This window comes from Phyllobates terribilis, unplaced genomic scaffold (assembly GCF_046119375.1).
Source record: "Phyllobates terribilis strain yellow unplaced genomic scaffold, ASM4611937v1 Scaffold_9__5_contigs__length_417890890, whole genome shotgun sequence".
NCBI classification, from domain to species: domain Eukaryota; kingdom Metazoa; phylum Chordata; class Amphibia; order Anura; family Dendrobatidae; genus Phyllobates; species Phyllobates terribilis.
Window position 1 is genome coordinate 35,234,589 of NW_027362769.1, and position 23,617 is coordinate 35,258,205.

The 23,617-nt window shown below is 44.5% G+C and overlaps 2 protein-coding genes and 1 non-coding gene across 3 annotated transcripts in view; 1 reads left to right on the forward strand and 2 right to left on the reverse strand.

Annotated features, from left to right (window-relative positions):
• Nucleotides 1–817: 817 nt before the first annotated feature.
• Nucleotides 818–7,895, reverse strand: EEF1B2 (eukaryotic translation elongation factor 1 beta 2). The gene is made up of 6 exons (XM_073646393.1): nt 7,741–7,895; nt 4,574–4,696; nt 3,005–3,137; nt 2,048–2,114; nt 1,413–1,538; nt 818–1,024 (listed from the first exon to the last, which is right to left on the reverse strand). Exons 1-6 carry the CDS (start codon nt 7,818–7,820, stop codon nt 870–872), a joined length of 684 nt encoding a protein of 227 aa, XP_073502494.1. The 5' UTR covers nt 7,821–7,895; the 3' UTR covers nt 818–869.
• LOC141162738 (small nucleolar RNA SNORD51) lies at nt 4,403–4,479 on the reverse strand. Its single transcript, XR_012250805.1, has one exon. It is a non-coding gene; the product is annotated as a small nucleolar RNA SNORD51 (small nucleolar RNA).
• A 202-nt stretch (nt 7,896–8,097) lies between the features above and the next one.
• The window catches only part of NDUFS1 (NADH:ubiquinone oxidoreductase core subunit S1), a 30,970-nt gene continuing 15,450 nt past the window's right edge, over nt 8,098–23,617 (forward strand). The window contains exons 1-11 of the mRNA XM_073646392.1: nt 8,098–8,254; nt 15,894–15,952; nt 17,131–17,222; nt 18,633–18,740; nt 19,239–19,315; nt 19,438–19,519; nt 20,127–20,257; nt 20,812–20,997; nt 21,234–21,368; nt 21,466–21,580; nt 22,460–22,605. Of these exons, the coding sequence (XP_073502493.1) occupies nt 15,898–15,952; nt 17,131–17,222; nt 18,633–18,740; nt 19,239–19,315; nt 19,438–19,519; nt 20,127–20,257; nt 20,812–20,997; nt 21,234–21,368; nt 21,466–21,580; nt 22,460–22,605 (1,127 nt within the window). The 5' untranslated portion in view covers nt 8,098–8,254; nt 15,894–15,897. The remainder of the gene's footprint in view (nt 8,255–15,893; nt 15,953–17,130; nt 17,223–18,632; nt 18,741–19,238; nt 19,316–19,437; nt 19,520–20,126; nt 20,258–20,811; nt 20,998–21,233; nt 21,369–21,465; nt 21,581–22,459; nt 22,606–23,617) is intronic.

Genomic DNA, 23,617 nt, shown 5'->3' on the forward strand with positions numbered 1-23,617 from the left:
TCCTCCTAATGCAGGACAATGCCAGACCTCATGTGGCTGGAGTGTGTCAGCAGTTCCTGCAAGATGAAGGCATTGAAGCTATGGACAGGCCCGCCCGTTCCCCAGACCTGAATCCAATTGAGCACATCTGGGACATCATGTCTCGCTCCATCCACCAACGTCACGTTGCACCAGACTGTCCAGTTGGCGGATGCTTTAGTTCAGGTCTGCCAGAAGTTCCCACGGGAGACTATCCGCAACCTCATCAGGAGCATGCCCAGGTGTTGTAGGGAGGTCATACAGGCATGTGGAAGCCACACACAATACTGAGCCTCATTTTGACTTGTTTTAAGGACATTACATCAAAGTTGGATCAGCCTGTAGTGTGTTTTTCCACTTTAATTTTGGGGGTGACTCCAAATCCAGGCCTCCATTGGTTAATAAATTTGATTTCTATTGATGATTTTTGTGTGCTTTTGTTGGCAGCACATTCAACTTTGTACAGAACAAAGTATTCAATGAGAATATTTCATTCAGATCTAGGATGTGTTATTTGAGTGTTCCCTTTATTATTTTTTTTTGAGCAGTGTATACATAAAAGGGAAAAAAAAGGGCACTGGGGTCAAATCCCATCAAGGACAAAATCTGCAAGGAGTTTGTATGTTCTCCCCGTGTTTCTTGTAGGTTCTCTGGTTTCCTCCCACACGTCAAAGAAAGTGAATTTAGATTTGAGTCCCAATGGGGAGAGAAGATCGTAAAGTGCTGCAGAATATGATAACACTACTGTATATAATCAATGAAATAAACTTAGAGGTGAATACAAGCAAGAGAGTACATCTGATGTTACAGCAAGTTTATTAAAGTGCTCAAAGTAAGAAAGAATTGTGGCATTAGATCTTGTTGAAAGCAGCTACATCCATAGACTGTACGAAGTCCTCAAATGCTGTGATCTTTTCCTCCAGGACATCTGTGCCAACCTTGTCATCTTCCACAACACACTGGATTTGTAGCTTCTTGATGCCATATCCAACCGGAACAAGCTTAGCTGTTGGGAAGAAAGTGGTGATCAGCTATAGCATAGCCAACAGATATTCTACCTTGCATAGGCATTAAAGAATGAAATAATTCAGCTCTATTGGTGTCCAATTACACAAAAATTACTACCAATAAAAGGTCCATTATGTTACTACAGAGGAAACCAGAGTTCGTAAATACATTTTCCAGAAAAACTAAACACTACAGTGATTAGAAATTCTAGTATCTTACATCAAGGGTTAAACCACAAAGACCCATCTACAGAGCCTCTAGTTGTGGCAAGTCAGAAGTAAAAAGAGTCATCATTACCATCAGCCGAAAGATGGTGATCAATTTAGCTCATCATGTATGCCACAAGTTATACCCTGTAGTTCACATGCACAATGACAAGTACTTACATGCTCCCCACACTAAGCCATCCATCTGGATGCTTCTAACACATTCTTCTAGCTTTGCCATATCTGTTTCGTCATCCCATGGCTTCACATCAAGCAGGATGGAAGATTTAGCGATAAGTGCTGGTTCTGTAGAGAATACAAAATATTAGCTAAGCCCTCTGCAAACTAACTACCAACTCTACAATAACTAGAGGCTTGAAAACCTCACATCAGTCTAGTGGACTCAAGCCAAAGAGCCCAGTAAGTCACAGCTTAATTTATATGTCGAGTCTACAGATGGCTCCCATCAGATTAACTGAAAGGAAGTGTCTGCAGAACACATTTCTGTGCCACAGGAGGAATGCTGGAACTGCCACATGGCCACACAATTCCAGACCAGTATCTGTGGACAAAGCCCTAGTTCTCTAGTATTCACTACAAAAACGGTAGACAGCCTGGTCACAATTAAAGGCATTACTTAATGTAATACAACCATCGCCAAGCTACGATGCCAGTAGTATGGAAAGTTTCTGTTGCTGCCACTTTTGTCACTTGGAATACTACATTTTAGAATTTGGATAATGCCTTTAATTGAGACACAGGTTTGTCAGGATGAGCACTAGATAGAAGCCTCTTACAAAGTACAGGCTACTTACTTTTGGATTTCTTTGATTCATACTGTGCTAGTCGCTCCTCTCTAATGCGCTTGGCGTCTTCATTTTCCTGTAAAGAAATCGCAACAGTTACAAGTAGAAGACAGAACCAACAGGGTAAATCCACAAGTGCACCTGGTAGACTCAGAAAGAACATGTGCATCACATATCAGCCGAAAGATGGTGATAAGAGTTCAATCATCACATTACCAGTCAGATGCAGCAACACAATCTCTTGTGATCTGTTCACAGAGGGCCATTACCCATCTTTCTACACAGTTCAGCTCCCATTAGTCATAGCTTTTCTGCCTTTTTAGGGAGTAACAATTGTTTTAACAGTGACTCAATCTTATTAAAGTTAACTTAAGGTGAAAATTGAAGGTGCTTTTTGTTTGCCATTATTATTGCTGTGGTTTTAGTTATTTCACCCTTTTTATTTGCAGTTTATCAAATCTTCAAAAACGGTTTTGTGCAATTGTATTCCAGTAAGCCATTGTATTTTACGGACTATAAGACACTCAAACAGGGGTGCGTCAGTCCGAAAGATACAGAATACAGGAGTAGGGGAAAAAATAAAAAATAAAATAAAATTTCTCTCCTGCAGTTGAAGACCACCATGGGACATTTTAAGAGAAACTTCCTACTTCGTTTTAAGAAAGAATCTTTAAATTTGCACAAACATTAATCAACCGCAGTGCACCACTGAGGCATTTGATGCAAATTTCACCAGAAAAAATTAGACAAAATAATCTGGAAGAAAAGCAGCTTATGAATTGGCCCCTTTGAGCTGCAAGTTCTCACTGTTGTATCTAAAACTAACCTCCAACACAAGTTTATATTGACTTTATGCAGACAAATTAAGGAAGATTATTGCATCAGATGTGAAGATTTATAATGGAAAATTATAATTGACTCTTGGCAGCGATTGAGTCTGTTGTAAACTATAAGAACAGCAGTTACCTCCTCCTCATCTGAGCCAAATAAATCGATGTCGTCATCATCGTCCTCTTTAGCATTTTTAACAGCGCTGTCTGTTGTGTCTTCAATATTCACTGGGCCATATTTTCCCAAAGGTTTCTTCACACCTGGTAGGCTAAAGATAGAAGGATCAGCCATTGACTTGCATTAAAAAAAAAAAAAAAAAAAAAAAAAAAAAACTTCCCAGTTTACACATGAAATAAATGTTGTATATTCCATCCTTGCACTAAAGATATAGACTAAAAACCTATTCACATCAGTGGCTTTCTGTTTGGAGTCTCTTGGCTTGTACTCTGGCACCGACTGAGGTCCACACACTGCATATATAGGATATAATCCCATTGAATGTAATATATTTAAGCACCACTTCAGCTTTCTTTAGAGCCAAAGGGGTGCTTCTATTGCAAGATTCCTGGTATAACACTCACCATCCAGCATCCTCACCTTTTTTTGGCACAGTTCTGGTTCCCTGGCGTTATCTTGTGACAACAACATCTAACTGGCCAAAAATCAGAAGTTACGTCACAAGTGCTCAATGTAAGTCTATGAGAGCCAGAGCGAGGCTCTCATACTTGTATGTAGTCGTGACCTCCCGCTCCCTTCACAAACCATGGAGCGATCCAGCAGGTCACCAACTGCCAGAGACCAAACGGGGCGGCGGAAATAGAAGGGGAAGACTGCAGCACGCAAGTATGAGACTAGGTGCAGGGCCCTGAAAGGGGTTGTCCAGTCAAAACCGATAAGTCTGCAGACTTATGAATCCCCCCAGCGCACGCACTATGCACAGCGGGCATGTCTGAGTCACATCACTCTGGTCCCAGGTCTGAAACCAGCAAATCCCCACAGCGCATGCATTCCCAAGTTTGCAGTCACTGCAGACTTATCAGTTTTGACTGGACAACCCCTTTAAGTTAGAAGCAGCACTCCAGAAAAAAAAAAATATATATATTAAAAGAAAAACTGTACATGCTGAAGTGGTGCTTTAAGCCTTTAATGTATACATCTCCCACAGTGTAGTATACCTTCATATCACAGGCAGGAATGTTGTAATTTTGCAATATCTAGCCAGCCAAAGATAGATGAAGCAGCGTTACTGTATAGCAGGGTATGAAGTCAGTCTACAAGCCTGACAGTGGTCAAAGGGAGAAGCGTTTACCTTACCATAGCAACAGACCCTCTGCTTAGTGCGCAGATCCAGAGCTTCTCCTTGTATACAAGCTAAATGGAGGCCATCAGCATCATCTGAACAGGGCCTAAATCTTAAAATGCCAGATTTTCAAACCTTTCAGGGTTTTTTCTCATGTGCCCTTTTATTTAGCCTTCAATGTTTTCATCAAGGTACCATAGAATAAAACATTGTATCCATAATGCTAACCATGGCAGATAAAATCAGAAAGAACATTTGCATCACATATCAGCCGAAAGATGGTGATTGAGTTCATTCATCATATTAGCAGCCCAGTGTGCCAAGTGCACATGCAACTCTAGAGGAGTGCGCCATGATGATACATATCTAAGCTGTATTATCCCCATCTGCCAGGACTCGCTTACCTGCCTTTTTGCTTTTCATAAGACTTGATGTGGTTGTACCAACGAAGTGCATGGAATAGATCAGCCGGTGGAGCGCCAGAAAGAGCGTCAAAGACAGCTACATCAGCCTGGGAGGGCACGTACCTGAGGAGGACAACATGGGGACATTGTAAGCCAAAGATCAGTCATGACTGCAAGTCTGCTCAGCACCAGGTCTACTGTGCAGCCGGACAGATGGTGACAGCCTGTGATCAGTGCACGGATGGAGGGGTAAAGGTGAACTGTCACCCGAGTGTTGGCAGCTTCTTCTAAATATAAAAGGATGTTACCCTCTGCAGCTGACACATGGGGGAGATTAGGTTTATACTGACACTTGTGGCTTGTTATCCTTTACATATAAAGCTTTTGAATCCTGCCCTCATTAAAGGCTATATTCACACACACAGTTTTTGCAGCATATTTTGCTGCAGATTTTTATGCAAATTTTCAGCTGTGTCTAGCAGTACTAGCATAGTCTATGAGAAACCAGAACTCTGTTCACACTTTTTTGCTGCGTATTTTGTGACTTGGTTGTGTTTTTGGAAACTAGAGCATGACACTTTCAGCGTTTTTTGCAACAGAAAACGCACCTGCATTTTTCCCACCCATAGGAACCATCAGGTGGTCAAAAAAAAGCAGCAAAACCAGAGTTTAAAAATTTGCAGCAGAAAAAAAAAAACAAAAAAAAAAAAAACACATGTGTGAACATAGCCTAAGGCGGCAGCAGCTGATGCAGCCAATGGGTACAGCAGAGAGGTCTGAGACGGCCGTGCACCATGTGACCTGTATTGGGGCAGACACCGGTCACCAAGAACCAAGTGAGGACATCAGTCCTGTGTTCCTCAGGGTAATACACCTGTCAGAGGGCACATGTAGACTGCAGTGCTGCCAGGAGGCCTTCACATTAGTAGGATGTGAGGGATAGGCCGTAAGGCTATGTTCACATGCTGCTTTATTTCTGCAGGCAAAACCTGCTCTTGGCAGTAGAGACTTATAAAAAAAACAAACCAAAAAAAAAAAAACAGATTTTGCTGAGTTTTTTGGTAAAAGATTTTATGCGTCGTCATTTGACTACAGTACGTTTAATAAAGTTAGTTTATTCAACACAACGCATGGCTGCGGTCTCTGCACTTCCTCATTGCTTTTTATGGTGAAGAGAAAAAGGCTGCAAAATCACTCTGAAATTATGAACAATGCAAATTTAAAAATAATTTTTTTCCCAATTCAATCAGGGACAAAAAAAGGCAAAAACAATTGTGTGCAAGAAATTTGAGTTATAGCTTTTGCTGGTACAGCGTAAAAAGCAGCTTTAGGCTATGTGCCCACGTTGCATTTATGAAGCAGAAAATTTCTGCTTCATTTCTGCAAGTCCTCTCCCGGAAAAACGCATGCGGAATTCCGCACGCGTTCATCGCGCATTTTTCGCGCGTTTATCACGCGTTTTCCACATGCGGAATTGCCTTGCGTTTTTTATGCATTGGACAAAGGCAATTCTGCTTGCGGAAACGCAAAATTAAATGACATGCTGCGGATTTTTGAACGCAGCATAAACGCTGCGGAAAAATCCGCAGCATGTGCATAGAACTTGCGGAATCCCATTGGGGACCATGGGGTGCGGATATACATGCGTTTTTCAAGCGTTTACGCTGCGGAAATTCCGCATCAAAAACGCTTGAAAAACGCTACGTGGGCACACAGCCTTAGGCTGTGTGCCCATGTAGCGTTTTTCAAGCGTTTATGCTGCGGAATTTCAGCAGCATAAACGCTTGTGAAACGCTAGGTAATCCGCACCCCATGGTCCCCAAGGGGATTCCGCATGTTCTATGCACATGCTGCGGATTTTTCCGCAGCGTTTATGCTACGTACAAAAATCCGCAGCATGTCATTTAATTTTGCGGAAGCGCAGCGGAACTCCCGCCATTGACTTGCATTGAGACGCATAGAAACCGCGACTGTACATTTTTACAAGCGGCTTCTATGCGTCTCTATGTGCGGATGGTACCCAGTTCTGGAGGAGAGGAGACTCTCATCCAGACCTGGGTACCATTGTACCTGTAAAAAAAGAATAAAATAACAAATAAAGTTTATACTCACCTGTCCGGCGTCTTCTCTCTGAATGCCAGCAGCGCTGAAGGACCTTCGGTGACGTCACAGTCATGTGACCGCAGGCCCTTCACCGCTCTGTCTCGCGATATGCCGGCAACCAGACAGGAACGAGCGCTGCTGCACACACCGAGGCCTCGGGGGTGAGTATAGCTTTATTTGTTTTCATTTTTACGGTTCACACTGTATAAATCCATGCTGTTTGCATGGATTTATACAGTGTGACCTAGTTGTCAAGCACTTTCCAAGTGATGCTATCGCCTGGAAAGCGCTTGCCAATCTGCATGCGGAAAAGCATGTGAATCCGCATGTATTCTGCAGGAAAAACGCATGCACAATCTGCATGCGTTTTTTTCTGCCAGGGAGATGCAGAAATGCTGCAGAAATTTTCTGCTTCATTTCTGCATCGTGGGCACATAGCCTAAGGCTGTGTGCCCACGTAGCATTTTTCAAGCGTATATGCTGCGGAATTTCCGCAGCGTAAACGCTTGAAAAACGCATGTATATCCGCACCCCATGGTCCCCAATGGGATTCCGCAAGTTCTATGCACATGTTGCGGATTTTTCCGCAGCGTTTATGCCGCGTTCAAAAATCCGCAGCATGTCATTTAATTTTGCGTTTCCGCAAGCAGAATTGCCTTAGTCCAATGCATAAAAAACGCAAGGCAATTCCGCATGTGGAAAACGCGTGATAAACGCGCGATAAACGCACGATAAACGCATGCGGAATTCCGCATACGTTTTTCCGGGAGAGGACTTGCATTTATGCAGCAGAAATTTTCTGCTTCATAAATGCAACGTGGGCACATAGCCTTACATTTGCAAAAAAACGCAACGTGTGGACACAGCCTTATAAGGAAGTGGCTTTGCCCCCTCCACACAGCGCACGTTGCCGGTCCCCCCTATAGGAGCCCGCGCACCGCCGTGCTATTGTGCTACGTGGCTGCCTGGCTCAGCGGAGCGGCGCCTCCCGCACGTGTCTAGCACAGGCCGGGCACAATGGCGCTGGAGCCGCTCCCCGCACGGAGACATTTATCAGCACTGACCCCTCGATGTAGCTTTTGTCGGCCAGGAACTCGTTGAGGACCGTCAGGCCGGCGGCGGACTTGAGATCTCCGAAGCCCATGATGACTGCTGCACTGAGAGGAGGCGTGCGAGAGAGAACCTCGGGCCCGGCGCCGCGCCTTATATAGTCAGGCGCGAGCACGTGACCCAGGAGGAGGAGCGCAGCCGGCCTCGGTGCTGGGACCCCAGGAGATAACGGGACTGTAATACCGGAACGTACTCGTGTAAAGTAAATGCTCACCTGCTTCGTAAAGTACCAGAGGAAAATCCGGTCAGCAGCGTAGAAAGGTTTATTTCCTGCGCTCTCCTGTATATCGGTGACGCGCTGCAGTACCGGAAGTTGTTGTAGCGCTCTCCGGAAATCGCCGAATGTTGGCTACAATTTCCGAGTGTCTCCGGAGATTGCCGAGTCGGCCATATTGACCGGGGTCAGATAGACTCTGCTGTGGGCTGTAAGGCCAAGTAGCTGCAGAACCCCGAAGGGCAGAAAGCGGGGTGAGTGAGGGGCGCGGGGGGCGTGCGGCTCTGGTGCGGCTGCAGGGGGCGCAGTGTACAGGGGGACGGCAGAGGAGGAGGAGGGAAGGCGGGGTCACTGTTGTGTCCTTGACAGCTCTGCCTGCTGTTGACTGCGCTGCTGCCAGTGCCATCCCAATACCCAGGAGCTCTGCTGCCAGTGCCATCCCAGTGCCCAGGAGCACTGCTGCCAGTGCCAACCCAGTGCCCAGGAGCTCTGCTGCCAGTGCCATCCCAGTGCCCAGGAGCTCTGCTGCCAGTGCCATCCCAGTGCCCAGGAGCACTGCTGCCAGTGCCAACCCAGTGCCCAGGAGCTCTGCTGCCAGTGCCAACCCAGTGCCCAGGAGCTCTGCTGCCAGTGCCAACCCAGTGCCCAGGAGCTCTGCTGCCAGTGCCATCCCAGTGCCCAGGAGCACTGCTGCCAGTGCCAACCCAGTGCCCTGGAGCGCTGCTGCCAGTGCCATCCCAGTACCCAGGAGCTCTGCTGCCAGTGCCATCCCAGTGCCCGGGAGCTCTGCTGCCAGTGCCATCCCAGTGCCCAGGAGCACTGCTGCCAGTGCCAACCCAGTGCCCTGGAGCGCTGCTGCCAGTGCCATCCCAGTACCCAGGAGCTCTGCTGCCAGTGCCATCCCAGTGCCCGGGAGCTCTGCTGCCAGTGCCATCCCAGTGCCCAGGAGCTCTGCTGCCAGTGCCATCCCAGTGCCCAGGAGCTCTGCTGCCAGTGCCATCCCAGTGCCCAGGAGCTCTGCTGCCAGTGCCCAGGAGCTCTGCTGCCAGTGCCAACCCAGTGCCCAGGAGCTCTGCTGCCAGTGCCATCCCAGTGCCCAGGAGCTCTGCTGCCAGTACCAACCCAGTGCCCGGGAGCGCTGCTGCCAGTGCCATCCCAGTACCCAGGAGCTCTGCTGCCAGTGCCAACCCAGTGCCCAGGAGCTCTGCTGCCAGTGCCAACCCAGTGCCCAGGAGCTCTGCTGCCAGTGCCATCCCAGTGCCCAGGAGCTCTGCTGCCAGTGCCATCCCAGTGCCCAGGAGCTCTGCTGCCAGTGCCATCCCAGTGCCCAGGAGCACTGCTGCCAGTGCCAACCCAGTGCCCTGGAGCGCTGCTGCCAGTGCCATCCCAGTACCCAGGAGCTCTGCTGCCAGTGCCATCCCAGTGCCCGGGAGCTCTGCTGCCAGTGCCATCCCAGTGCCCAGGAGCTCTGCTGCCAGTGCCAACCCAGTGCCCAGGAGCTCTGCTGCCAGTGCCAACCCAGTGCCCAGGAGCTCTGCTGTCAGTGCCATCCCAGTGCCCAGGAGCTCTGCTGCCAGTGCCAACCCAGTGCCCGGGAGCGCTACTGCCAGTGCCATCCCAGTGCCCGGGAGCTCTGCTGCCAGTACCATCCCAGTGCCCGGGAGCTCTGCTGCCAGTGCCAACCCAGTGCCCAGGAGCTCTGCTGCCAGTGCCATCCCAGTGCCCAGGAGCTCTGCTGCCAGTGCCATCCCAGTGCCCAGGAGCTCTGCTGCCAGTGCCATCCCAGTGCCCAGGAGCGCTGCTGCCAGTGCCATCCCAGTGCCCGGGAGCTCTGCTGCCAGTGCCATCCCAGTGCCCGGGAGCTCTGCTGCCAGTGCCATCCCAGTGCCCAGGAGCGCTGCTGTCAGTGCCATCCCAGTGCCCTGGAGCGCTGCTGTCAGTGCCATCCCAGTGCCCTGGAGCGCTGCTGCCAGTGCCATCCCAGTGCCCAGGAGCTCTGCTGCCAGTGCCATCCCAGTGCCCAGGAGCGCTACTGCCAGTGCCATCCCAGTGCCCGGGAGCTCTGCTGCCAGTACCATCCCAGTGCCCAGGAGCGCTGCTGCCAGTGCCAACCCAGTGCCCAGGAGCTCTGCTGCCAGTGCCATCCCAGTGCCCTGGAGCGCTGTTGCCAGTGCCATCCCAGTGCCCGGGAGCACTGCTGCCAGTGCTCGGGAGCGCTGCTGCCAGTGCCATCCCAGTGCTCGGGAGCGCTGCTGCCAGTGCCATCCCAGTGCCCGGGAGCGCTGCTGCCAGTGCCATCCCAGTGCCCGGGAGCGCTGCTGCCAGTGCCATCCCAGTGCCCGGGAGCGCTGCTGCCAGTGCCATCCCAGTGCCCGGGAGCGCTGCTGCCAGTGTCATCCCAGTGCCCGTGAGCGCTTCTGCCAGTGTCATCACAGTGCCCAGGAGCTTTTGGATACGTTTTTCATCCCCTGAAGTGGTGTGGAAGACTTTTTGAAGTGTTTTTTTTTATTCTACTTCCTGCAGCCTGTTGATTGGACAGTGCCTAGTTTGGAGCGGATTCCACCGGGAGCTGCTTTTTTCCCAGGAAGCATTTTTCAAGACCTGAAGTGGACAAACGCTGAAAAGCCTGAACATAAGAACAGCAAAGTGGTTTTTCAATACAAGTGAATAGGAAGAGCCGTTCTAGTGTTTTTTTAAGCAATATCTTTTTCAGGCTTGCGTTGGATACAATGTGTATCCATTATATCCCATAGTCCCATTTGCACATTTTTTTCCTTTATTTTAAGATCACTGTGCTGCATAAAAGAAGTTTGTTCTGATTCACGTGACTGAATGGGTCAGGGCTGTATGGGCAGCACATGGGTTCCCTTCATATCGCATCTGTGTAATGGCCTTAAAAACATCGGTGAATTCTGCCATCACCATATTCCACCCCTCTTAGTCGTGCCTCCTTGTCGAATGACATATAAAAAGTGTCTTATAGTATAACTGTTGCTTCAAGAAGCTGTGATGTGTTATACAAAGATGGACACGGGGGGCAGAGACCTCCACTGTTCAACAAAACGAGGCTGCAGACGCTGATCTGAACCCTGATCTCCACCGACACTGAAGAGTGGAGAGTCCATCTATGCAGGCTGACTGCAGCCTTGGATCAGCGCTCAGCTAAACACTTCTTCATTATAGCAATCAACCAGGGTTCCAGCACCTTAATTGTCACAGAACATAACTTTTGACATGTTGGCTTACTTTTTTACCCAACAATAAATAGGTCTAAACTTTGACATGATGTTTTGCACCAAACATTGGCACATTTTTCACTAAGGTGTAGGTGCAGACATCTCATAAGTCTGCCTCAGTGTTTCACTTAGAATTAAAGGGACTCTGTCAGCACAGAATGACTGTCCAAACCAAGTAGAGACACTCGGTGCACCCTTCCTTCCCAACTTATTTTACCTCTACTTCAACACCCCCCCCCCCCTTTCTTTGATTGACAGCTCTGGCTTTAAAGTGCCAGAGAAGGGAGGAGATCGTTGGAAAACAAGCAGGTGTCAGGTGCACTTAAATGACTGGCCGCCATGATGTCAGTGTTTGATTTGAATAGTCATTCTGTGCTGGCAGAGTCCTTTTTAAAATAATGAAAAAAGCTATGAGAGGATCCATAAGTTATAGGATCCAAAAGACAAAGATGGAAGAGCACCTATTGCTAGCACCTCCACAGTCCTAAAGACTATGGGAGTGAGATCATTGTTCTCATCAGAGAAGATTTTAATGGTGGGTGGGGGGATCTGTGCAGGAGGATATCTACGTCTCCTCCAACATCTGGGACCAGCGGATATGGGATAAAGTCAGGAAAGCATTATATGGGGTGTGATACGTTGCTACATGCACCCTCGGTGTGACTACAAATATCTTCTGCATATCCCCCTTATTAAAATGTGTACGTTATCATGGATTTGGCATTGATTTCGGGTTGTTTTTCTCCACTCTTCCCTTGCACTTTATAAGTGCCGCCTATTTGTGGGAACCAGAGGATCGCCGCCACCCCCCTGGACCTGCATACAGATAAGCCCTGTAGTGATGCCGTGGATTTATCAGTGGTGGTCTGGGACTTCTGTGTGGAATCCACAGCAGTAATGAGTTCACAGTTGAACCTAAAATCTACAGTGTGCTTATTATTCTGTGCAGAATTTTTTTTGTAGATCCGGTTTACAGAATTTACTTCTGTTACTTGCTGATTGGAGAACACGACATTTGATAAAAATATGTAAACTTTTTTTATATATACAGTACAGACCAAAAGTTTGACACACCTTCTCATTTAAAGATTTTTCTGTATTTTTATGACTATGAAAATTGTACATTCACACTGAAGGCATCAAAACTATGAATTAACACACGTGGAATTATATACTTAACAAAAAAGTGTGAAACAACTGAAAATATGTCTTATATTCTAGGTTTTTCAAAGTAGCCACCTTTTGCTTTGATGACTGGTTTGCACACTCTTGGCATTCTCTTGATGAGCTTCAAGAGGTAGTCACCGGAAATGGTTTTCACTTCACAGGTGTGCCCTGTCAGGTTTAGTAAGTGGGATTTCTTGCCTTATAAATGGGGTTGGGACCATCAGTTGTATTGTGCAGAAGTCTGGTGGATACACAACTGATAGTCCTACTGAATTTGTATTATGGCAAGAAAAAAGCAGCTAAGTAAAGAAAAACAAGTGGCCATCATTACTTTAAGAAATGAAGGTCAGTCAGTGTGAAAAATTGGGAAAACTTTGAAAGTGTCCCCAAGTGCAGTTGCAAAAACCATCAAGCGCTACAAAGAAACTGGCTCACATGAGGACCGCCCCAGGAAAGGAAGACCAAGAGTCACCTCTGCTTCTGAGGAGAAGTTTATCCGAGTCACCAGCCTCAGAAATCGCAGGTTAACAGCAGCTCAGATTAGAGACCAGGTCAATGCCACACAGTTCTAGCAGCAGACACATCTCTTCAACAACTGTTAAGAGAAGACTTTGTGCAGCAGGCCTTCATGGTAAAACAGCTGCTAGGAAACCACTGCTAAGGACAGGCAACAAGCAGAAGAGACTTGTTTGGGCTAAAGAACACAAGGAATGGACATTATACCAGTGGAAATCTGTGCTTTGGTCTGATGAGTCCAAATTTGAGATCTTTGGTTCCAACCACCGTGTCTTTGTGCGACGCAGAAATGGTGAACGGATGGACTGTACATGCCTGGTTCCCACCGTGAAGCATGGAGGAGGAGGTGTGATGGTGTGGGGGTGCTTTGCTGGTGACACTGTTGGGGATTTATTCAAAATTGAAGGCATACTGAACCAGCATGGCTACCACAGCATCTTGCAGCGGCATGCTATTCCATCCAATTTGCGTTTAATTGGACCATCATTTAGTTTTCAACAGGACGATGACCCCAAACACACCTCCAGGCTGTGTAAGGGCTATTTGACCAAGAAGGAGAGTGATGGGGTGCTACGCCAGATGACCTGGCCTCCACATTCACCAGACCTGAACCCAATCGAGATGGCTTGGGGTGAGCTGTACCGCAGAGTGAAGGCAAAAAGGCCAACAAGTGCTAAGCATCTCTGGGAACTCCTTCAAGATTGTTGGAAGACCATTTCCGGTGACTACCTCTTGAAGCTCATCAAGAGAATGTCAAGAGTGTGCAAAGCAGTCATCAAAGCAAAAGGTGGCTACTTTGAAGAACCTAGAATATAAGACATATTTTCAGTTATTTCACACTTTTTTGTTAAGTATATAATTCCACATGTGTTAATTCATAGTTTTGATGCCTTCAGTGTGAATGTACAATTTTCATAGTCATGAAAATACAGAAAAAGCTTTAAATGAGAAAGTGTGTCCAAACTTTTGGTCTGTACTGTATATAAGATTAAATTTAGACAAGTGCTGAACTTTGCGGACCAGCCATATTCACAAGAATGTGACCAAAAAGATAGGCATCTTCCAATATAGAAAGGGCTCTATACAACAATATCTAGCACGCATGAATAAATGGAAAGCTCAAAAAGCGAAGGAATACAAAAGTATATCAAAGTTTTTCATAAATATAGTATATCATAAAGTACAAATAATAAACATGGATGCGTGAGCAGTACAGCTAAAAACCATATGGGGAAAGATGGAATAAAACCCCATACAGAAGAGACCGGAGATCCTAAAATAGAGCTCCCACAGATAGGTAAATATGACACCTCCTGACGAAGCCTTGAGGTGCTCAGCTGATCTCTTTGAGCTCCACTTGCGTTGTGCACAATGACTCAAAGTACTGTTATAATTCATTTGTTTTGCGGACGCTTACTGTTCCTTATAATCATCTAAGGGCATGTTGCTTTTTGGACTATAGCTTCCCTCCATTCATTGCATGTTGTTGCATTATGCTAGTGTAATATGAGTTCTCCCTGCTAATACTCTATATCGTTATACTTTTTTGAGTGTCACTATTTTGAGCACATCAACAATTGTGCTCGGGGGGGTCTCTTTATATATCTATTCAGATTAGATTACTTAACCCCTATTAGTTGGGCTGTTCCATAGTCCTCTCATTTTTAGGGTTATTACTACAGGGAGATCTTAGTTCTTAGTGTAGCCACTCTGCCTATCACCTTTGTGGTTTTTCTAGTTTCAACTTTTGGTGCTATATGTTATGTTTTACTGTACATATATATATTCCGTAATATTGTGGAGGATCCTATATTTTTCTCTATTATGACATTCAGTATGTTGTAGCCTAACTGTTTTCTATGCTGTCATCTTCCATTGATCTTAGATATATGACCGTATATATGTAGTCCTTTTATCTTTTTTCGATATATCCGAGGTCTAATTATTTACCTATCTGTGGGAGCTCTATTTTAGGATCTCCGGTCTCTTCTGTATGGGGTTTTATTCCATCTTTCCCCATATGGTTTTTAGCTGTACTGCTCATCCATCCATGTTTATTATTTGCACTTTATGATATATTATATTTATGAAATAAACTTTGATATACTTCTGTGTCCCTTCACTTTTTGGGCTTTGCATTTATTCATGCGTGCCAGATACTGTTGCATAGCGCTCTTTCTATATTGGAAGATGCCCATCTTTTTGGTCTTGTCTATAATGTGAGGATCGTAGTTCACGCTCTATTGATCTTTTTTATAGGGTAACACACATTCACAAGAACGTGGCTGATTCTGTGTCCAGCTCCAAGCTCTTGTCTGCATAGCAGAAGTTGGGATCTGCCTACTAGTTACTTGCAAAAGTACGGTCCATAAATCAGATCAGAGCATCGCTCGCTCACACAGATACCAGGTTTTGGCACACAGTTGCCCATGTGCAGTAGTACATAGTCTACAATTGCTCCATGTGCTCTCAGTGGGACAGAAAGAACGTTGATGTGAACGTACCGTGAAGCCTGACTGGCACGGTTTGCCGTTATGCTAGGTTGTATGACCACAATCATGGAAGCATTTCATTTTGCTATGCCTTGTTGTATCATAAAATCAAGCACTCTCACATCCTTACTCACACCGTCCACTGTGTCCCAGAGTTGTTCCTGTCTGTGTGGGCTGTGCTGCAGATTGCAGAGCACTGACTGGCTGCAGCGCCTCTCTGCTCGATGTGAGACTTGGCACAGGTACGGTGGCAGCCTGAATAGTCACATAATACAGCTCCTGAGGGGCCACTAAACCCACAGCCATGACTCTCATGTTACCATGCGTGTAACCAGTGGGCAGACTACAGGGCCAATATTATTTTTTTAATTTGCTTTCTAGTTGTTTTTCTTCATTCATGGCACAGACCGAAAATATGGCAGCATGAAAATCTTAATTCTAATTAAAATATGTTTTTATATATCACCTGTGTTTTTCCTCAGCACCATGCTGCTTCTCCCTGCTGTGCGCAGAGCTCTGACCAATGCCACTAAAAGCAATGGTGAGTATGTGCGGGAGGTATCGATGGAAGTAATGGTGGTACACAATGGAGGATGTATTACAGCTAGCCCCAGAGACGTGCTGAAGAAGGCAGCCGTGCCTTAAGGAGGTGTGAGCACACAGCGTCTTTAGAGCTCAGGCGAAACCCCGACGGGTTTCTCAAGTAGAAGATGCTTCAGGAAACATTTTTTTGTTTGTTTGTTTTTTCCTGTAGCGTTTTGTGTCCTTTATTCAATCGTTTTATGAACATTTTTCTGACCGGTTTTGTCACTGGTGGTTTTCATGGAGGTTTTTTCATGGTTTTTGTGATATCTTTTTTTTTTTTTTTTTTTTTTTTCAGAGTTTTTTCATTCCATTGAATAATTAAGAAACCGCTACCATTTTTTTATTTTAAAAAAGGCAAAATGCTCCAAAAGACATCTACGCAACTTCCAGGCATCTTTTGAGCTTTCCCATAGACTTGTATAATAAAGCGGAAAACACCAGAAGAATGGACATTATTTCTTTTAATCTATTTGATGTTATTAGAATACTGAAGTGGTTAAAAGACATTCAAAAGACTGAACATGTGCACAGCAAGCCTTTTTTACATAGAAATGCATATGTTCATTCTTTTGAATGTTTAATGATAGCGCTGAAAAAAAAAACTTTCTGCCTGAAGAAAGACATCATGTGTACATGGCCTTAGTGTTATTGGCCGCTGTTCCACTCTTCCCTTATACTAGCTTTGATTAAATATTCCGCATTCCTCATCTCCATTTTGTATGCTAACTGCCTATCCCACCCTGGTGACTGCATTGCCTAATCAGCCCCACCCCCCTCCCCCTCCGGTGGCTGCATTGCTTTTCCCGCCGCCCCCGGTGACTGCATTGCATATTCCGCCCCACATGGTGAGTGCATTGCCTCTCGCAACCCCTTTCGTGCATTCCCTATCCACCCCGGTGAGTGCATTTCCTATCCCACCCCGGTGACTGCACTGCCTATCCGGCCCTCGTTATTTTATATCTTTTCTTATTTATATTATGGGACTTACCAGTGTGCTTGGCTCAGTTCATTTGGTGTTTTTGTATCAATTTGTCACAGATTTTTAAAAGTCTTCCATAGCAAAAAACTACTTTACTTGCATTTTATTCATATTTTCTGTTGTATTTTTAACCCTAATTTATTTATTTTTAATAGTCCGAGCGACAAGCACCGTTGCCAGCAATCTGTTGGAGGTGTTTGTGGATGGCAAACCGGTAATGGTGGAGCCTGGCACCACAGTGCTGCAGGTACACTCCAGTCACTCTTAGTTTCTTCATTTTTTTGGATATTTATGATTTATATAGTGAATTATTTTTTACAATGAGCGCTTATCCAAGGACTCTCCTCAAAGGGGTTATCTAGCGCCTCTTGCTCACAGGTATGGAGAGGTAGAGTGCACCCATCCTAGTCTAAGTCATAGGACTCCAGCCGAGCACAAGGACTGGCAGCTCCAGATGTAAGTGAACTGAATAACCCATTTAAACGAAAGTTAGTTTTATGTATACCTCTGAGGCTGTCATTTACCATCTTTATATATTTAGGTTTATTTCTCTATACTAATTCCTAGACCATGGAAATTTAGAGAAGACAATCTTAAAATGCTCCTGATTTATCACAGTGGTTCATAGTGGTCAATCTGGCATATCTTTAGACTTTCTATTCTAAAGTCATACCAACTATTAGTTGGCTTCTTTGTGGGAGACATTTGCACCAAATTTTGGTGTGTTGTAGGCCACGTCCTTTTCCAGTGACACAGCGTTTCCTTGTCAAGGACTTTGCAGAAAGTCTCAAACACTTAAAGCATCACTCTCGATATTTTTTATTTCACTGTCAGAGTGGTAGTACTAGTGCATGTTCCCTGCCCCTAGTAAAGTACCAGCCTCCATCTTCTGCTCCTCCCAGCGGCGCTTCAGTCCCGTTCTGCTAGCTTGTGACCGCAGTTCCTGACTGACCGGAAGTCAGAGGTAACGGTCACAAGCTCTCAGTGTAAGTCTATAGAGCCTCGTTCTGGCCCTCATAGACTTACACTGAGAAGTGACCGCCAGCCGCCCAGCAAACACTGAAGCGATCCGGCAGGTCACAACTAGCAGACTGACCAGAGCGGTGCTGATGGTGTCAGAAGACAGAGGCTGCTAATTATTTTACTATTGGCAGCGATAATTACTACAGGCACCTGTGAACTTACAAAACAAAATGCTCTAGTGGTACTTTTAATCAATATGGTACAAGTCACAAATGTCAGGGTTTTGTTTTTTTCATACAAATTGTGCCATAATTTTCCCATTTAGCTTAATAAATCTCCCTTCGGTGGGCTGCAGCACATAAGATTCATTTTCCAAGTAAAACACATTTCCATTCATATCTGTGGTGAGTGGTTGCCCTCTTTTCTACTTGTTTGCCCACCACGAGGGTCCGTGACCACTAGCTGGTCGCATTACTATGATTTTAATGTTTCTATTCTTCTCTAAACAGCAATTCTATTGTCTTATTTTGTTCAACCTTTGTCGTCCTTCTCTTCATTTTTATTTCCGTATAGTCCAATGAATCTGGGCAACAGCCAGAATTTCTATCCTGAGTTACAAGAGATTTTAATAACTGACTGAGAACTGTAATTTATTCTTGTAATGAAAGCTGCCTCCTTCGTTCTTTCCCCTCAGGCGTGCGAGAAGGTGGGCATACAGATACCTCGCTTCTGTTACCATGACCGGTTGTCAGTCGCTGGAAACTGTCGCATGTGTCTTGTAGAGATAGAGAAAGCGCCCAAGGTTTGTAAAACGATATGTACATCATCCAGACGTCCCGCTAGTTACACCTTGCAGTTTTATTGCCTTACGGTAGTTACAATGTTCTGCTCCATGGAAGTAATTTATTAAGACCATTGTGTCATGCGCCAATTTTGAATCAAGAGCCTGTCCATCTTGGGGCTGCCAGTACATGAGAAAATGAAATCTATGGCGAATTTGATCTGGCAAAGCTTCCGTACATTGTAGTTTTAGTAAATTTGTGGTTCTGTGAATCTCCACGTCCCGTTTTCTCAGGATGATCTACTTTTTAGAAACATTGGAGCTGGTACAAATAAAAAAGCAATATTTTTGCAGGTGTATTTTGAATTTGTGGCACCAGGAAATGATAAAAGCTTCCCTGCGCATTGATGTGTTCATTATATAGAATAACGATTTACTAACCTCTTATTATATGTAAAACAGCGCCAATGGTTTGGACTTTAAAGGAATCTCACAGTACAACTTTCCATCTCTTCTCAGCCGGTGGCAGCTTGTGCTATGCCCGTCATGAAAGGTTGGAATATATTGACGAATTCAGAAAAAAGCAGGAAAGCAAGGTGAGCAAACCAGAGGGACATTGAGCATGTATATCAATAGCAATGGCTTAAAGTAGTGGATGCTAAAACTGCCAACCAATTTCTGTGCTGAAAATGACCTGTCCACTTTTTGCTTCAACTAGGGAGGGAGTAATGGAGTTCTTGCTGGCAAACCACCCATTGGATTGTCCTATTTGTGATCAAGGCGGAGAATGTGACTTGCAGGTAAAGTTTATTGGTGTAGATGGTTAGAACTGGCAGAAAGGTATAACTTGCAGCGTTGGACCTCCTATGAACAGCACTCCATGCTGATTAGACCCTGCAGAAGTAGAGCAGATGCTTATATATTGAGCAGTATTGTACGGCTCATGTGTTTGTACTATTTTTAAATCAATTTTAAGAGGATTTTCTCAAGTTTAAAAGTTATCTCCTATCCACAAGATAAAGGATAATGTTCTGATCGCTGGGGGTCCAATTGCCATGGCCCCCCACCGATCCCGAGAACCAAGGCTCTGATGAGCCCCTGGTGAATGGAGCGCGGGTCAATCGTGCCCACTACCGCACCATAGATTGCCGAGTGCTCGGTTGAGATTCAGTGCTCCTATTAGAATGAATGGAGAGGCAGTGCTCATGATCAGCCGCAGTTACATTCAGCTGGTTCTCTTCAGAGCCATGATTGTCATGATCATTGGTGGCCACGATGGTCAGACCCCAAGCGATCAGAACGTTCTCCCCTTTATCATGGATAGGGAATAACTTGCAAACTTGAGAACAACCCATTAAGCTGAACAAAGATGAACTTTGTAACTTATTTTTTTTCTCTGTATTGCAGGATCAGTCAATGATGTTTGGTAGTGATAGAAGCAGGTTTACAGAAGGAAAGCGTGCTGTGGAGGACAAGAACATCGGACCCTTAGTTAAGACCATCATGACACGATGCATTCAATGTACCAGATGTATTCGGTAACCGCCTGTTATTGCACATTTCCTGATGCTATATAATAAACTGGCTTATGCCTCTTATTTCTTAATTACCCCTATTCATATGCTCTACCAGATCATATGGATGTTATACAGGGAGGCTTTCTTGCTCAGGACCTAAATGTAGAGTGGCTAGTCCTTCTGTATGTTGTGTGGATGACTATTTGTTTCGGTGGCCTGCACATATTGTTACAATTCGTCTGTAGCTGATCATTGGGGGAAAGATACCCTTAACAGATATTAGTCAGTGCCTTCATCCATTTTTACAAATAGAAATGTACAAAATTATTGTTGAGAGCAGATAGTTTTACCATTTTTTTTCAGCTCTAGATTTGTAATTTTTCCAATAATTATCAACTAAATTTGACAGTGTAGAGTAGATAGGGAAATAAAACATATTCCCAATTTGTTATGGAACACTTAATATAAATATACTTACCCAGTATTAATGTAATGTCTGATCCTTTACAATTTGAAGCAGAACTCAAGTCATTTTTGAAAGGTCTGGTTCCTGTGAATGGGGTTTTTCTTCTCAGATTTGCCAGTGAGGTTGCTGGTGTTGACGACCTTGGAACGACAGGGAGAGGAAATGACATGCAAGTTGGAACTTACGTAGAGAAAATGTTTATGTCCGAGTTGTCTGGCAACATCATAGATCTGTGCCCTGTTGGAGCGTTGACCTCCAAACCGTATGCATTCACTGCTCGACCCTGGGAAACTAGGTACGTAAAGATCTGAAACTTAACATGTGAATTTTATATTCACTATGCTTCACTATATCACTGTAAACACTGGTTAAATTGCATATTTTTATATTAGAATCAATGAGTCAGTACTATATGGAATTGTCTCCAACAGTTGGACACCATCAAACGGACATTTATAACTTTTTGACATGTTGTATATATCGACTGGGAAAACCCTATAGAAGAACCTAATTTGTCTTTACTCTGAACAGGAAAACCGAATCCATTGATGTCCTGGACGCTCTGGGTAGTAACATTGTGGTCAGCACAAGAGGTGGAGAGGTGATGAGAATATTGCCTAAAATGCATGAGGATATCAATGAAGAATGGATTTCTGATAAAACCAGGTTTGCTTTTCATTTCCATCATTCACCACTTTTCATCTAGCCAATTTTTTTTAATGTTCTATGCAAATAATGTTATAAATAATTTCTCTGTGAACAGATTTGCTTATGATGGGTTGAAGCGTCAAAGACTTACTCAACCCATGATCAAGGATGACAAAGGTTATCTGGTTCCAGCTGCATGGGAAGATGTACTGACTAGGGTGGCTGGAGTGGTAAGCATTATGGACCTCTAAAATAACGCATGCATTATAGTGCAAGAAACATAAGTAATGGATTCCTGAAGGGGTTGTCCCAGAAGTACAAACCCTATTCATGTTCTTTGTCAGGACATATAGATGTCATAGTGGGGCAGAAGGAAGTCTCCTTGTGACCCGATCTAGCTAGATAAGACGGCTACTGCAAAAGCACCTCCCATTGTAGAGGACTCTACGTGACCTTGTGTTACATGAAGTCATTTCTAGCTATACAATAAAATATAATACCATAAATATATGTGGACAAATATCCCCCCCATCCCAAAGAAAAAGACCTCACACAATGGCATCAACGGATAAACAAGTTATTGATCTTGGAATGTGGCGAGGCCAAAACAACAAAAATGGGCTGTGTCCTTTGACGAATTTGCTTGTGCCAAAGTCTGCTGGGTGTCACTCCTACATCGCAGTCAATGGGAACATATTGTGACCCAGAGGGCCCTGCCACCATGGCAAGTAAAAAAAAAAAAAAAAAGTCCAGCCATGGTATATGTTTTGCTTGTTGCAGTTGCCGTACCCTCGCGGTTGCAATTTGATCCCATTCACTTGTATTGCACTGCGATGTAGCAGCGACACCCAGTAAAGTTTGGCCCCGTAAAAGTTGTCACTGCCCAAGTTGTCATGATTGGCATCCCTCATTTCTCCTGTTGCCTCAATGGGGTTTTTAGCTGCTGGACCCACAACTATTAGTTGATCGCCAAGGGGTCCTGGTGAAGAAGTTCACTAGGTGGGACAACCTCTTTCAACATGATGCAATGATTGCCGCACATACATCTTGTACATATTGTGGCAGAACCACTTTTACAATCGTTACCAATTATTAATCTTATGTTTTAGCTGCAAAGTGTCCAGGGCAGAGATGTAGCTGCTGTTGCTGGAGGCCTGGTGGATGCTGAGGCTCTAGTTGCTCTCAAAGATTTTCTCAACCGTCTAAATTCGGATACTCTGTGTACTGAAGAAGTTTTCCCAAATTCTGGAGCTGGGTAATAGATTTCACATTATTTGTCTAATAAAAATAGTACTTAAAATAAAACGTAACTTCTTCCCGCTGAAGCCAATTTTCACCTTCGTGACCCAGCTAAAATGTTAAATTCTGACCTGCATTACTTTGTGGTAATAACTTTGGACAGCTTCTTCGTATCTCAGGGATTCTGACATTGTTTTTTTTTTACATGACCCATTGTACTTTTTAATGGTAAATTTAGATTGATATGATTAATTTTTATTTATTAAAAAAGATCTGAAGTTTTTCGAAAATGTAGAAAAATTATCAATAACATTTACCACATGTCTCCTTTTGGGTGCTAGACTTCGTTTGGTAGCCTTTAATGAGTTTTTTTTTTTTTTTTTTTTAATGTTGAAACATTTTTCCGATTTCTTTTTATTCGTTCCTACTTGGGTGTTTGTTTTTTTACTTAGCCCACTATGGGACTTGAACACTGAATAGTCTGATCTTTAGTTTAATGCAGGGCCTTACAGGCCAGCTGTTAACATATGGTAGGTAGCCTTAGATCATTGATGATTGTTTGGCCTGTGGTTGCCATGACAACCATTGACACACTATTGATGGTAAAAAAATAAAGTTTTGGGTTTCAGAATATGTCAACGCAACTTGAAGTTTTTTTTTTTTAAAGTTTCTTTTATTTTTTTTGTAAAAGTAGTTAACGCTAACCTTCCCGCCACCCCACTTACCTCCCTCCCCTCTAACAAAAATAAAACACCTATATAATGTTGAATAATAAAACACCTATATAACACCTTATTGAAGTCACCACAGAATAAAGTTAACATGTCATTTTTACTGCAGAGAGAATATCATAAAAAAATATTAGATGTTGTCTGGGCAGCTAATATTGATGACCAATTCTCAGGATAGGTCATCAATATCAGTAGGAGTCTGACCCTTGGAACCCCCACTGACCAGATGTTGTCAGGCCAGGGGCCAGTGGGCGGGGCTATCTTGATATAAGTGTGCATACAGAAATAGCTGTCAGT

Excerpts from the sequence above, each read along its gene's own strand:
- EEF1B2 (XM_073646393.1), bottom strand. The coding sequence starts at position 7,820 with ATGGGCTTCGGAGATCTCAAGTCCGCCGCCGGCCTGACGGTCCTCAAC. Across the intron at positions 3,138-4,573 it reads TATGAAAAGCAAAAAGGCAG|CCTACCAGGTGTGAAGAAAC; the intron begins GTAAGCGAGTCC and ends TTCTATCTTTAG. Across the intron at positions 1,539-2,047 it reads TGAATCAAAGAAATCCAAAA|AACCAGCACTTATCGCTAAA; the intron begins GTAAGTAGCCTG and ends TATTCTCTACAG.